The sequence below is a fragment of the Anolis carolinensis genome, chromosome 4 (genome assembly GCF_035594765.1).
Source record: "Anolis carolinensis isolate JA03-04 chromosome 4, rAnoCar3.1.pri, whole genome shotgun sequence".
NCBI lineage: Eukaryota > Metazoa > Chordata > Lepidosauria > Squamata > Dactyloidae > Anolis > Anolis carolinensis.
Window position 1 is genome coordinate 17,330,208 of NC_085844.1, and position 15,757 is coordinate 17,345,964.

The window sequence follows — 15,757 nt, forward strand, 5'->3', positions numbered from 1 at the left end:
CTCTCTACCTGTCTTTCCCAGCGACATCACAGAGGGCCACTTCACCTAGCAACAGTAATCTGCTTCACTGCCACTTTCCCAGCAACAACAGAGAGCCATTTCACCTAGGAAGTCAATTTGCCTCTCTACCTGTCTTTCCCGGCGAAATCACAGAGGGCCACTTCACCTAGCAACAGTAATCTGCTTCACTGCCTCTTTCCCAGGGACATCAGAGGGCCACTTCACCTAGCAACAGCCAATCTGCTTCACTAGTAACATCATAGAGGGCTACTTCACTTAGCAAGGGTCAATTTGCTTCTCTACCTCTTTGTCAATGACACCACTGAGAGTCAATTTACCTAGCAACAGTCAATATGCTTCTCTGCCTGTCTTTCCCAGTGATATCCCAGAGGGCCACTTCACCCAGCAGCAGCCAATCCACTTTGTTGTTTTTGTTTCCCTTCTCTCTGGGTCTGAAAGGGGTGGTTCCCTTAGTTCGGACCTCTCAATTATTTTAAGCTGAGCAATGATGGGGCCTGTGTGCCAAATTTGGCCCAGATCCATCAAACCATGGAAGAGCCTTTCTGACACAAACCAACCAATCAGCCAAAATATACCTGCCAACTTGGACTTCTAAACATATTATTATGTCTGCCTATTACTTTATAATACCATAAACATCTCTATTAAAGCCCAGAGGAATAGATATAAGGGAAGGAGGCACAGATTCTCGGCTGAAGAATCCAGGCGAGGCGTGCTGACGTCACACAACCAAGCCCGCTTGCCGTCTGCAAAGCATCACGGGGTTCGTAGTCCCGCGAGGCAGAACAACCGGAAGTGACGTAGACAGAAAGGGGCGGGGCGGTGCCCCTAACGCGGAAGCGCGCCGTGAGGGAAGGAGAAGGAAGGGGGCGGGGCGGCGGAGGAGCGAAGTCCGGGCCCAGTCCGAAGCCGAGGCGGTTGTGAGAGAGGCCGCCACGTCCCCTTCCCTCCGAGGGCGCCTGCCATGAATGTGGACGTCGAGTTCCACATCCGCCACAACTACCCCTGGGCCCGCCTCCCCGCCAGCGTCAAGCAGGTACTGGCTGACCCCTCCCGGCACCCGTAAATAAGAGCGTGTGCTTTCCTCAGTAGATTGACCCCTCTGGCGACCTGTAGCCCTTTAAATGCTTCAGCCCTATGTGGCAAGCTTGGGCCCTGCAGGTGTTTTGGACTTCAACTCCCAGAATTCCTAACAGCCTCGGGGCCCTTTCATTTTTCCCCCTCAAAGAAAGGGGCCTGAGGCTGTTAGGAATTCTGAGAGTTGAAGTCCAAAACACCTGGAGGGCTTTATATAATGATAGGTATTACAAGAAGCAGTGCTTGACTATCAAGCAAAAAGTAGGTGCTAGAAATATAGAATCATAGAATCATAGAATAGTAGAGTTGGAAGAGACCACATGGGCCATCCAGTCCAACCCCCTACTAAGAAGCAGGAAATCGCATTCAAAGCACCCCCGACAGATGGCCATCCAGCCTCTGTTTAAAAGCCTCCAAGGAAGGAGCCTCCACCACGGCCCCGGGGAGAGAGTTCCACTGTCGAACAGCTCTCACAGTGAGAGAAATAATATATGAAAGCTGATCAGCACAACCTGGGGATCACAACCAGACAGAGTGAACACGTTGTAATGAAACACAGCCAATGGAATTTTGGCCTGCATAAGTAGGAGTCAAGTGTCTAGATCCAGGGAAGTCATGCTACCCCTCTTTTCTGCCTTGGTCAGACCACACCTGGAATACTGCATCCAATTCTGGGAACAGTTATTGAAGGGAGATGTTGACAAGCTGGAAGGTGTCCAGAGAAGGGCGACTAAATGATTAAGGGTCTGGAGAACAACCCCTATGAGGAGTGGCTTAAAGAACTGGGCATGTTTAGCCTGCAGGAAAAAAGGCTGAGAGGAGACATGATAGCCATTTATCAATATGTGAGGGGAAGAAGTCATAGGGAGGAGGGAGCAAGCTTGTTTTCTGTTGCCCTGGAGACTAGGATGCAGAAAATGGCTTCAAACTACAGAAAAGGAGATTCCACCTGATGATTAAGAAGAACTTTCTAATTGTGAGAGCTGTTCAGCAGTGGAACTCTCTACCTTGAAGTGTGGTGGAGGCTTTTAATAAGAGGCTTGGGTGGCCATCTATCGGGGGTGCTTTGAATGTGATTTTCCTGCTTCTTGGCAGGGGGTTGGACTGGGAGATCTCTTCCAACTCTATGATTCTATGACCTGATACCAGTTGTGAAGTAACAGCCAGTAATGAAAGAACCAAGGCATTGACACCTCCAGCCTATCATCTGTTCGGATATTGGTCAGCATGCCAATATCTTAAATCAAGAAATAGCTTCCTTAGATCTACAGAGATATTTGCAGGAACACCTCAGCAAGCGAGAGTCCAGAAGTGTCAGGCTAAAAGCCAGAACCTCAATCAGTGACTGATGCCAGATGAGAAACTCCCTCCTGGGCACACAGAAGTCTGGGCAACATAGGAGGTGCTGAACAGACTGCGCTCTGGCACCACTTGATGCACAGCCAACCTTAAGAAATGGGGCTACAGAGTGGAGTCCACAAGACCAAAAGGTGCAGAGGCAATCTTAAGAAATGGGGCTACAAAGTGGAGTCTGCGGCATGCAGGTGTGGAGAAAAATAAACCACAGACCACTTACTACAATGCAGTCTGAGGCCAGCCACATGCACAATGGAGGACCTTCTTACAATGACACCAGAGGCACTCGGAGACCATGGCATTTGTTTTTTCATACATAATAATTGTTTTCTTAATTCTCTTCTGACACAATAAATAAATACCACTAGTTCTGGAAGTTGTATATTACTTTCATGACACAACATAACAAAATTTGAAATATGTTCTGTTCCTGGTTTGAAAGTCTTATTTCCTATTTAATTGTGAGGTACTCATTTTGAAAGTAGTTGTTATACTGCAGAAACTTCGTTTTTGTGGCTGACAATAGTATTGTGATTTCCTTCAGTCTTGGCACTTTGTAATTTTCCCTTAATGAAAATATCGAATCATAGAATCATGAAGTTGGAAGACACTTTGTGGGCCACCCAGTCCAACCCTTTGCCAAGCAGGAAAATCATATTCAAAGCATTTTAACCTTTGTGCAGACAACAAAGTTTGATAATATTTTCCATTTTTTTGATATAACTAATTAGCAAATGACATTTATAACCCAGGAACAAAAATCGTGTTACATAGTGCTATCAGAAAATTTGCTGGGGAGCAAAATGGGAAAGGTGTTGTTGAGCTTATCTCTTACTTGCAAACTTCCCATTCGAGCCTCTGGTTGACCGCAAGACAGGCTGTTGAGCCAGAGCAGTGCTTCATGTTTTGTGCTGGGAGCAACATTATGGCCCCAACTGATAGTGACTTGAACTCTAAAATGCCCGAGTTCACATGCAGTTTCCATCCTTTCCAGCACCAAACCACTATCCTGCAAATTCTAGAACTCTTATTTATGTGGAGGAAATAAAGGCACGACTCTAGTTCAAGTTGTTGCACAGTTGTCCTAAGCAAATGTCTAGAACTCTTATTTATGTGGAGGAAGCATAAAAGGCCATTAAATTAAAAGAAAAACAAACAAATTGATTTGAGATATCTGCATGGAATTCAGGGTAACTAAAGTGTCCAACTTCATTGCAAAATCTATTCAGTGAGATTATATGAGAATCCATACAAAAATACTGATTTACCTGTGAAAGTAATAATTGTGCTTTGGATTTTTTTCACAGATTTCTTGCTACATTCATACAAAGAACAAAAAGACATTTTTGTATAACCTGTAATGTTAAAGGAACACTGAGCGGAATGGGGTGTTTGGAAGGAAAGTGGCCTCCCTTTTCTGTGCTCATGTGCTCTCTAGTTCACTCTGTTCTCACTCCACTTCTTCCTCTCTATGAGCAGGCTCTCCCCTCCTCATCGTCACCAATGGACCGTTGTCTATATTCGTATGTCATAATATATCACAATATATATATTTATATCCTGTATATGAAACCCCTAGAACCATAAGAAATGCAAAAAAAAAAAAAACCCCTTACTGTTAATAAGACATTCTTGAATTGCCCCCCTTAAAAACCAAATTGCCCCTCGTGAGGAATGTACCCCACATTGGGAACCACGGGGCTAAAGAGAGCTTTGTGCTGTTCCAGCATGGCTTCTTAAAGTTTTTATTTTGTCTATCTGTTCACTCTTTAATTTCATCCTTTCTAGGATGCTTCTAAGATAGCATGGATTTAAGCATGCACATTTATATAAACTAACAAACATAGTGTATACTTGTTTAAAGTTTGGTGAATTACCATAATTGCAGGCTGACTTTACATACAGTCCCATCCCCTTCCCCACAATCTCTATCTTGTGTTTGTTACACTTTTGCAATATTTGGTCTGGGTTTATTATCTTGCACATATTACTGCCTAGCGTACCATTTACTTCTGAGTTTGTACATGGCCCCTATAGTTGTTTTATTAGTAGCATTCAAAAGATAGCAATCATGGTTCCTGATCCCAGTAGTTTATTACTCTTTGCCACTGGACAATTATGTCCTGAAAACTATTGGTTGTGGTTACTGCTTCTTTTGGGCAAAATTGCACTTACAGTAATTGCCTTTGTCAACTGACAATTTTAAATTTAATACTTCTAATGTTATATATCAACCACGTTCCTGTTCCATTTGTTCATTGTTAGTCTTCACCACCAGCATTCAATTCATGTTGACATTGAGAAAAATTGAGGCAGTTTGGCAGTGATTATGATTGATACAATGCCCACTGTGATAGGGTCAATGTGAAGTTGTTGTTTCTTTTAATATTAAAGTGGTTTCCAATAAAGAAGGCTGTTTTAAGGGGAAATTGTGTGACATATTCAAAGGCTATGTCAGTTCATAAGCCAGCTGGTCTTTTCTGGGCACATGTTCTGTGGTAATGTAAAGAAAAATACAAAGAATACGACTTGTATGTAGTGCTTTGTGACAGGAGCTCTGTACTTTCTTTAGTTAATTATTTCTGTAACTGAGAAAACATTGCGTGTGTGCATGTAAAGTAAACTGAATAAATCTAACAATCTAAGGATACATTGCTAGATAAAACTCAGTGTAATGTAGACTATAAAGTCACCTTTTAGATGGAGAAAAACCAACTTCTTTAACACTCATGACTATTGTAAATTTCCACACAAACCACAGATCACTGATGACCATTAAGAGCTTTCTTCTGTGCACTTTTAAAACCTTGTTATATAGCTGCTACAGTTTGCAGCTTTGATCTGCAAGAAATGTTCGGTGTAGATCAGGCATGGGCAAACTCCAGCCCTCCAGGTGTTTTGGACTTCAACTCCCACAATTCCTAACAGCCAGTAGGCAATTAGGAATTGTAGGAGTTGAAGTCCAAAAAACCTGGAGGGCCAGAGTTTGCCCATGCCTGGTGTAAATGGAGCCTGTGATGGGGGACACAGGACCCATTGAAAATGAAAACATTACATTTTTTAAAAAAATGCTTTTGTTTTCTACTTGAGGGAACATGTCTCTAGGAATCTCTAGAACATCCAGCACAACCCTCTGGTTAATTTCTGCTTGATGTTGACTATAGAATTATAGTGGAGGACATAGATTCCTAGACAGAGCATTGTAATCAAATTTGAATAAATCAGATCCAAAAAATGCCAGCCCATAAATGTGGAGGACTACCTATGGAAGCTTCTACTTTCCTTCTTGCAACAACACAAGGGCAGAATGTAAATGAAGGATGGCTGTGATTTGTTTTCAGAATGCTAAACCAGGGTGGTACCAGCATGCTACCAGCAGGGCAGAGATAATGAGTTTATATGGAGGATATTTTCAAGTGCTTTTCTTGCAGCTATAAAGAAAACATCTATTTTACCATCTCTCTATGATCATTGGCCAAACTATGTTAAATACTGAGAGGTGCATCACTGAACATATTTACTCATAAGTAATTGTGATATTTACTTCCGAGCTTTGTGTCCTCAGGATCAGTGATTAATCTGTGAATAATACCAAGAAATTATGCAAAACTCGTTGTAATTCGACTAAATGAATGTTTCTTTATAGGGTCTTGGAAACTCACAGCGTGAATATGAGAAGCAGGTTGTGCTGTATAGTATCCGCAATCAACTACGGTACCGCAATAACTTAGGTGAGTGAAGCAATACAAAATGGGGAAAGAGGATTTGTTTAATGGGTGTTGCTACCCACAATAGTTGCATCAGATAAATGTGCTCACTTCTGCAATGACTAATGGAGAGTATCCTGATATGAAGAAGGGAGGAAACAACATCATGTGGATGTTTCTGAAATGGTATAAGGACAGCTAAGAAGTGTTTGATCTCCATCAAAATATATTTTACCATTGTAACAAGGAGGTCATAGAAATTGGTATCTTACCTTGAGTTGTAGAGATGAAATGAGATGAAAGTCTTATATGTTACCATTGTATTAAAAACAATCAAAATCATAAATATATTGGCATAGGTGAGATCTGTGTACTATTTTTCCTCCTAATATTTAATTCCACATTATATATTAGAATGTGAGTGCACACACAACTCAGACTGATGCAGGTTCCTGACCATTTCTTGTTGGTCTCGCTTTAAGAGTTTGGATCCTAGAAAAGTTTTCCTTATTTGTAAGAAGACACTTATTTTGAAAAATAGTCTTTCTGCAACTCTGTGATGTATTTCATTGCTACTTTTCTCCCCTTTTGATGGACTAGCAGTATACAGAGCATATTCCAAATCTCAGTGTAACTGGACTTGAAGTTTACATTGAATTTTTTGAGCCTTTCATTTAACATAAAAATCAAGATTTTGGCTAGTTTATGGGAGCTGTTGGTAAATGTACCATTGTTTCTTTTTTCTCTCAGTGAAGCATGTCAAGAAAGATGAACGCAAATACTATGAAGAGCTGCTAAAGTACAGTAGAGATCATCTCATGTTATACCCATACCACTTATCTGACATCATGGTGAAAGGTTTAAGGATAACACCCTTTTCATACTATACAGGAATAATGGAGGTGAGTTTCATGAGTGTATTGTGTTCTTGTAGCAATTCTTGCTAATGCAGCCCAACATAATGCCTGCCAAAATACAGTCACATGTCCATTACTGATAGCTTTTTGCCAGCATACTATTGTTAATAAGTATTTGGAAACACAATCTCCATCAAGCTGCCCTGGCAGTTGCACTTTGGGCTTATAGCTAAATGGTTCTTATGAAGGAACATCCAACCCTGTAAACAGCAGAAGGAGTCCTGCCCCCTTCCCCCCCAAGTTGAGGAAGCACTGCTGTGCATTACTTTCTTTTACTTTCACTTCCTCCACTGAAATAAAACAGTTTGTGTATTAGGAACTTGGTGTTCCTTCTTGAAAAATGAACGTTTTCTTGGTTTTGCAAAGGGAGGGAAAATATACCAGCTCTGGTGACTGCACATATTTCCCAATAGACCTGGTACTACAGCACAGCTTCACTTCTAATCCATATTGTTGGGGCAACCTAAAAAGCACATCCTCACTAAAGCTGTTTATAGGCTTCTAAAAGGATATTTGTTCTGAGTGACTCCTTTGCAATCTCGAAGTTGATTTCCAGCTTCTGGTTGAAATAAAGGCGTCTTTTGCACCAAAAATGACCTAGAGATGATTTAAAAAAATAATGCTAATGTCACTTCTGATTTTTTGACAAAGATACCTCCAATCAGAATGGGAGACAAAGGAGATTATCTTGGCAACTAAGGGTGCATAGACAACAGCTTCAGCCAAAAATTTTCTACCAAAAGATGAGATTTGTGGAACTTCTATGGGTCACAAATTTCCCTCTCCTGGATCTTGTATATCTAATGTGAGATTCTGCTGTTGGAAGGGATTGGAATTTATAACATTTGCTGTTGTTATTGTGTGCCTTCAAATCATTTTTGACATATGGCAACCCTTGGTAAAATTAGTTTTGGTGGGGATTGTCTTTGCCTTCCTCTGGGGCTGAGAGATTGGGACTTTCTCAAAGCCATGCAGTGGTTTTCTGTGATTCAAACCCTGGTCTCTAGAGTTGTAGTCCAATTCTCAAACCACTGCACCACATGTTTATAACTCTAGACTTGGTGATATCAAGAGAACAAAATAAAATCTCAGTAAGGTAAGGGTTTGGGTATGAAGTCAACAGCATTTGTACTGCTGAAAATCTATACACTGTTATGAAATAAGAAATTATAAGGAATTAAACTGACACTGCCTTTTTCCCTTTTCTTTATGAAGGATATAATGAATAGTGAAAAGAGCTATGATTCATTGCCCAATTTTACTGCTGCAGATTGTAAGTATGTGATTCCCTTCTGTTTCCATGTGCTAAGTAAGCATTCTTTCCAAAATCATTCTTTAAACATCTATTTGGTTTGAAAAGAACAGCTACATGATAGCCCTTTTTGAACATTTGTTTGAGAATATTTTGAAAGAATGATCAAATGTCTTATGTCTTAAAAAGAGAATGAAAGACTTCACAACAATTGTGGAACTAAAGTGCCAACCTGTCAAGTGACTTCTCTTTTGAATAATTGTTTGTTTTTCCAGCTGCAAGCCTTACTAATCACATTTAGATTGTTTCCATTGGGTTTGGCCCTCCAGATGTTTCGGACTGTGACTTCCACAGTCAGCCATGCTAGGTATGGCCATGGGAAACTGGTAGACCTAGAAAAACAAACAATAGAGTAAGATATGTAGGAATAATGTAATGCAAGAGTAGGAACCTCTTACATTACATTATTCCTATATATCTTACTCTATAAAACACAATACAGGCATGTCCAAAGTTGGCTTTTCCACTGATGTAAATGTGAATTGTTGATTGGCTTTCTGAAGCATTCTTCATATTACCTAAAGCAGGGGTCACAGATCATTCACGTCTTGGTTTTTTTATATGAAAATCTTCTCCCATTTTTCATTTCCTCATGTGCTGATCTGATACTTAATGCTCAGATCCTAGAACAAATTTTTAAGATAAGTGACTATCCTTTATTTTTTAAAGTCAATTTTTTGTTAAAGGTATGTGATGTCTGAAACCTTTTACAGCCTTTTTAAACTTTCCAAGCCATGGTACAATAATGTGTTTTGTACTGACTTTCCAGCCATCTTTGCAGTCGAGTGTAAAGTATTGGTACTGAGGAGAAATGTTGTGAATGCATGATGGGGCAGCTCCAAACAATATGCATCTTGTGGTGGTGGTTGTTGTTTTTAAAGAAACTTTATGAATGCTTCTAGCTAAATATCTTGTAATAGCAAATAATAGTAGATGCTTTCAGAACCAAAGTTTTTGGTGCCCACAAAGGCATTATGTAATTATTTCTCTCCCTTATTTGATTTCCCCCCCTTTTTTGGCAAGGATAAAGGTGGGAGCAATTAAAGACATCATCATTTGGAAAGAAGTCATACTTGTGTATTTCTAAAGTAATTTTATTTTAAGAAATGTAATATCCTCCCCACAGGCCTAAGACTCCTTGGCATAGGAAGAAACCAGTACATCGATTTAATGAACCAGTGTAGATCATCCAAAGTAAGCATTTCTCTTGGTTTCTCTTTGTGCTCTTCTCTGTTTAATGTCATGTTTTTGCCGTCTAATCTAGAGGTGTTTAACTTGACTTTAAAACAAAAGCATATTTTAAGAAGTCCATCTTATTCCTTAAAACTAAACTTCAAAACAGTTGTTCTGAACTTCTAGTTTTTAAACTCCAAAAGCAGTCCAATATGAAAATATGAGGTGTATGGGATAAACTAAACATAATCTGAGATTTACTACTCTTTTTCAAACCATCTGGATGTGCCCTTCATTGTCACTATATAATGGGGTATCATGGAAGAAGCAAAAACGTTAAGACCCAGAGCACTCAGAATTTTATATGCTAGAATCAATTCTTTAAATTGTGTGCATAGATTTAAAAGGTGACTCTACAGCTGTTAAAAGTTGCTGTTACAGGCAGCCAAAATTGGTTATCTTACGTCTAGTATATGTTTAGAGCTATACACTTAGTAATGGCATTCTCATCCCAGAATTCATTTACAAGAACCTAGCTTTGACATTACAGAAATACAAACGGTTATATATTCTTTTTTCTGTCTGAAATTAAACAAAGTACAGAACTATAGTATCTTTCAGTCAGTTTAAACATGCATGTTTTAAAAATGCACTGAAATAACATATTGCACATGATGGCTATTAAAGGTGAAAAAAACAGCTCCTCCTTCCCAGTGAGGATACACTTTGTTTTCATATTTTAAAAACCTTATTGCACTGTATTCAGAAAATAAGGGCATGTATTACTTGTTTCTCTGGGATAAGATATAAATTGGGTATTTTCTTGCTACCTCAATCTTAAATAGGTCATGTCAATTTTCAGAAATTTTTCAGAAGGAAAACTGCTCGCGATCTGCTCCCCATGAAGCCAGTAGAGATTGCTGTAGAGGCTTGGTGGGTGGTACAAGCTGGTTACATTACAGAGGATGACATAAAGGTATTGTCCCAGTAATTTTCTGTGTTTTAACAAACTTGAAAAGTCTCATCTTACCCTCAAGACCAGGAATTCCAAAAATATTTGCTGTTTACTATCACACAACTGCATTCTATATATGGAAACATCCTTCTGTCAATTACCCCTGGTTTCCTTGTAACAGCATTTTACTGATGCAAACATAGAGTAATCATTAAGTTAGTGGACCACTAACTTCAGTATCTAAAATAATGTGTCCAATATATGTTATAATGTCTTCAGCATCCAATGTTCAGCAATAAACTGCTTCTGAACAAGGAAGTCCCATCTTTATCTGCCAGGACTAATAGCCATTGATACATTTATACTCTCTGAACTAGTCTGATTACAAGGCAAAAGGAACTTGGAAAATATACTTTTGGGATTATGATACCCAGAATCCCCAGCCAATGTGGCTCATATCAACAGATGAATTCTGAGAGGCACAATCCCAAAAAAAGTAATCTGAAAAGAATTTCATTAAATAATACTGCAATATATTTTATTTGATTGATATCCAAAGTAAAGTACTTATTTTTATCAGTCCTTATCCCTCTGACAGTTGTTTTATTTAGGCAACTCAGAGTTATAGTATTACTGGATGTTATAGCAAAAGCCTTTTAACTGAAAGTTTTCTACTTGGTAGGTTCCCCAGTAGGCTTGTAAAATGAGTCTGAGGTATGCCGCTTTATCAGTCCAATCTAAATGCTCCCTGGAATAATAAAAAGACTTGTTTATTAATCAAGTATGTGATTTCATATAAACATTTCTTACTAGATTTGCACTACCTCTGAAAAAACTGCTATTGATAAGATCATTGATTCAGGTCCTCAGCTTTCTGGATCTCTGGACTACAATGTAGTTCACAGTAAGTTACCTTCTTTTCTTTTTAAATAGAAGAGCACTTTTTGCATGTTATAGTAGAGTTAGGGTGATAATTCTCCAAGCTTTTACTTGGGATGGTGGCTGTGCTCCAAACAGGTACTTAGGCTTTTGTGAGGGGCTTGCTGAAGAGGAGTGGAATTCCCCCTTTTGCTGTTTATGGGTCAGCTGGTCTCAGTGTTTTTTCAGAAACTTTGTTCAGCATGTTCCTCTGGCACAGGCTTTGTGGGCCCCAGTGGGTAGTGAAGGATTGCTTTCTTTCTTGTTTTGGTGAATCTCTACGTTTAGATCCTGTTTGTTGTTTATATAGATCAGGCATGGGCAAACCTTGGCCCTCCGGGTATTCTGAACTTCAACTTCCACAATTTCTAACGGCTGGTAGTTGAAATGCAAAATACCTGGAGAACTGAAGTTTGCACATGCCTGATTTAGATAAAATTTTAAATGTAGCTGTAGCTGTCTTGATAAACATTATAATCAAATATCTTGTTCCGAATCAGAGACCCTCTTCTCTGAACACAGGTATTTTGATGAAAAATATTATTCCCTTTCCTCAGCTCCTTTTATATTTTCTTCACTATTGCTTATTAGAAAAGAAATATATTAAATCAAGACATTTCCTAAGTCTTGAGGGTCATATGTGTCCTGGCACCATGTAGCACAATTTTTGTTCCTGGGTTATAAATGTCATTTCCTAATTGGTTCTACTATAAAACATGGGACATTTTTATTAAACTGCAAAAATGTTGTGGGAGGGATATCCTGCAGCACATTTTGCTGTAGGTTTTCAATGAATATCTCATCGAGTCTCAACCAATTCAACTGCTTCTGAACAGGGCAGTCACAAAATGAAGTTTCTGGAGTATAGCAACTACTTTCAAAGTAATTAAACAGGAAATAACACTTTCAAACCAGGAACAGAAAAAAATTCAAATTTTGTTACATGGTGTTATTAGTTATTGTATTCAGTGAGGCTTTGATATCTGTTCTACCCCCACACTATCTTAACTACTTGGAAGGTGAACTGGCTGTGCAGGGAACAGATCAAAGACAGTTGAATCAAACATGAATTTATTAACTGACAAGAATTTTAGATTTTTCCTCCTCCTGGGTGTCATTACAAAGTCTTTATGAGGTAAAGTCTTTGAGAGATGTATACAGTTCTAGCCGAACTGAGGCTCTTGAATCTTTATTTTTTCTTATTGTCTCTTTCTGATCTGGTATTCAACTGTCTCTAAGATAGTCTCAATATTTAACTCTGACTGGACTTGAATACAACTCTGACTGGATGTGCTATTTTGTAGATCCTCTGGCCTTCCTCTCTCTTCACCTTCCAGTCACAAAAGGCTGACTCTTCCAAGAACCAGAAGTGTTCTTGGAAGAGGCTCTGCTCCTGGGGGATTCTTAAAGGGGCAGGGCGACAGAGGTTTCAAAGGGAAAGAGACTGTCTACACTGACACCCCCCCCCCCCCAAAAAAAAACTGCACATAAAATATTAATCCCTCTAAAAAGGGCTTAACTAGGGGTAAACAATGAGAGTTCTTGCAGAGGCACATCAATATCCACTGCGATCTGGTTTCAGGACCCTCTTACCATAGATATTGGAATCTGAATATTCAAATCCCATTATATACAATGTTATAGTAAAATGATGTCTCTTATATAAAATGGCAAAATCAAGGTTTGCTTTCTAGAATTCATGGGTGTAGAATCCATGGATATGGAGAGCTGACTGTACATTACTTATTCATTTAACAAAAATGTCTTGTTACTCAAGAATTTAGTGGCAGGATAAGTGGTCAAGTTGAGTGTGAAACCTCTCAATGAAAAAGAGGCAGTTCAAGGTTCTTTTTACCTTTCCCTTATACTTCTTTTAGACTGCCAATCTTGTGCTAGTATTTTGCCTTTGACAGTATTCTCCATTTGCTTTGGGTTGCTTTCCCAAGCAACCTGACTTCAGGGAGACCTGCTCCTGATGTGCTGAAGCCTCTGCCAGTTTCATATGATCTGCATATTCTTAGCAATTTCATGCTTGAATTCATGTGGTCTGAGGCTGGTAACAGCCCCCATTGAGTTGGAACCAGGTCTTCTTGGGTCAGATTGCTTGGGAATGTAGCACAAAGTAGGTTGCAAATTCCATTAAAAACCGACGTTATTTCACATGCAGTTTTCTGACAGCTGCCTAATTCCATTAGTGTGACATAAAAGTATAATGTTAAAGAAGTTAGAGATAAAGATGATCATAATTTTGTAAATATACTTTTTCTCCTTCTGCTAGGCTTGTATAATAAGGGGTTTATTTACCTTGATGTACCAATATCAGATGACAGCTGCATAGCAGGTATGAGCATTTTTTATAGCAATTTCTGCATGATACCACATGAAATACAAAATTATCACACAATATTTATTTAACTTGCCACTATCTTCAGTTTTCCATTGTCATATTTAAAACTGTGTAGACATCTGTCTATATTTGGAAGTGCCTCCCATAACGTTTTTTAAAATGAAAACAAGTAAACAGGAAGCTCCTTTGTTTAAATATTTAGGTATTTTGATGCCTAGAGTAGCCTTTCAAGGATGCTGCAAATTGCTATTTAGAAAATGGCTGCAGACTTCAGAAGGAATTAGGTAGAAAATTTCTAACAATTCAGTAGTTTAGTATTGGTTAAAATCTGGAAGATAATAAATAAGTATATTTTGTTATAAAACAAAACAATATTAATATGTTTTTTCTTCAAAAGAACAATATTAATATGTTAAGACAAAATAAATTTCAGTAAGAGCACTTGCGTAAGTATCATACATGCAGATTTCGCTATTCTAGTGACTTAAAGAATTGCACACCTTCTAGATGGTACTGCAGATATAATATTGCTAAATTCTCATTTTGTAAAATATTGTTGTAGTAGAAAAAATATGAAATTTAGGACATCGCATTAACCCGAATGATTCTTCAGATTCTTCAGATTCTTTAAGACAGGAATGCAGGAGTAAGTCTTCATTTAGAACAGTGGTTCTCAACCTGTGGGTCCCCAGGTGTTTTGACCTACAACTCCCAGAAATCCCAGTCAGTTTACCATTAGGATTTCTGGGAGTTGAAGGCCAAAACATCTGGAGACCCACAGTTTGAGAACCACTAATTTTGAAAGAAAAATGCCTTTTTATCTCCTTATATCACAGCCTTAATATTCTTATACCCTTTTCATTTCAGTGCCTCCGCTTGAAGGTTTTGTTATGAACAGAGTTCAGGGTGATTATTTTGAAACTCTGCTATACAAGATATTTGTTTCAATTGATGAACACACAAATGTAGCAGAAGTAAGTCGTTCAGCACTTCTCTATAATGTGGAAACAAACATCCATAATTAATTCATAGTAAGAAAACATTCAAAATCCATTGTGAGAATAAATATATTCTGTTTTTATTGAATTGCTGATTCCTTGCCACCTTTTCATACCTTAAGAGTTTTACATTAGAATAGAGACCAGTGCATTTTGTGTTTGATCTTTACAATCTAGACAAATGGTACAAATCATTCATGCAGACATTGGGATCTGAGTCCATGATTCTCAAAGGAAATATTCCAAAGTATGAAACTAATTGGATCTGGAATTAACCCTCTATACCACAATAAGTGTGAGCACATAAGTGATGCTGTTTTTCTCCCTTGAAGAATTTCCACTTGTGATTTTGCTGCTGTTCAGAAAACTTTGCCTGAACATTCATGTATAGAATTTAGTTGAGGCTGCCTTCTGTATTAGGGAAAAGAGAGAAAGCATTCACAAATCTACTCCTTATATAAAAAGATATATAGGTGGAAAGATACTTAATAAACAGTATCTTTCCGCCTGTATATCTTTTTATGCGATCGTGGAGCAGAACAGACCGCAATGTCCTGCCTCATGTACAAGGGAAGAATTGTTTGAGGCTACAGACAATGAGGTCACTGTTGCCCGTTTTTGGTTAAAAGATATTTAGCCGCTTGTACTCCTTCTATTTTTATCAGTTTTATACTAAATTATGTAATGCTTTTGATATAATATAAATAAAACTTAATGAGCATGCAGTCACTGAGAAACTAGAGCATGTGGTCTTTAAGAGCATGGGGGCATGAATTTACAGCACAGATTTTGATAAGCATTTATCATGATGACATTGAAAAGTGCTTTGTGCTCAAACCATTGAATCTATCTAGCTCATTACCAGCCTGACAATAGCTGAGAAAGGTTTCAAGCAGGAGTCTTTCCTAGGGGTGTAGGAATTAACTTGGGACCATTCGTATACAAAGTGTGTCTACTAAAAGTGTGATATCATTTC

The 15,757-nt window shown here is 38.6% G+C and overlaps 1 protein-coding gene across 2 annotated transcripts in view; it reads left to right on the plus strand.

The window, feature by feature from the left end:
• The first annotated feature begins 848 nt into the window (after nt 1-848).
• Nucleotides 849-15,757, plus strand: part of fam91a1 (family with sequence similarity 91 member A1) — a 35,071-nt gene continuing 20,162 nt past the window's right edge. For both annotated transcript variants that reach the window (XM_003219411.4, XM_062980048.1), the window contains exons 1-9: nt 849-1,057; nt 6,101-6,185; nt 6,912-7,063; nt 8,294-8,351; nt 9,517-9,584; nt 10,426-10,539; nt 11,332-11,422; nt 13,715-13,777; nt 14,651-14,757. In XM_003219411.4, the coding sequence (XP_003219459.1) occupies nt 986-1,057; nt 6,101-6,185; nt 6,912-7,063; nt 8,294-8,351; nt 9,517-9,584; nt 10,426-10,539; nt 11,332-11,422; nt 13,715-13,777; nt 14,651-14,757 (810 nt within the window). In that variant the 5' untranslated portion in view covers nt 849-985. The remainder of the gene's footprint in view (nt 1,058-6,100; nt 6,186-6,911; nt 7,064-8,293; nt 8,352-9,516; nt 9,585-10,425; nt 10,540-11,331; nt 11,423-13,714; nt 13,778-14,650; nt 14,758-15,757) is intronic.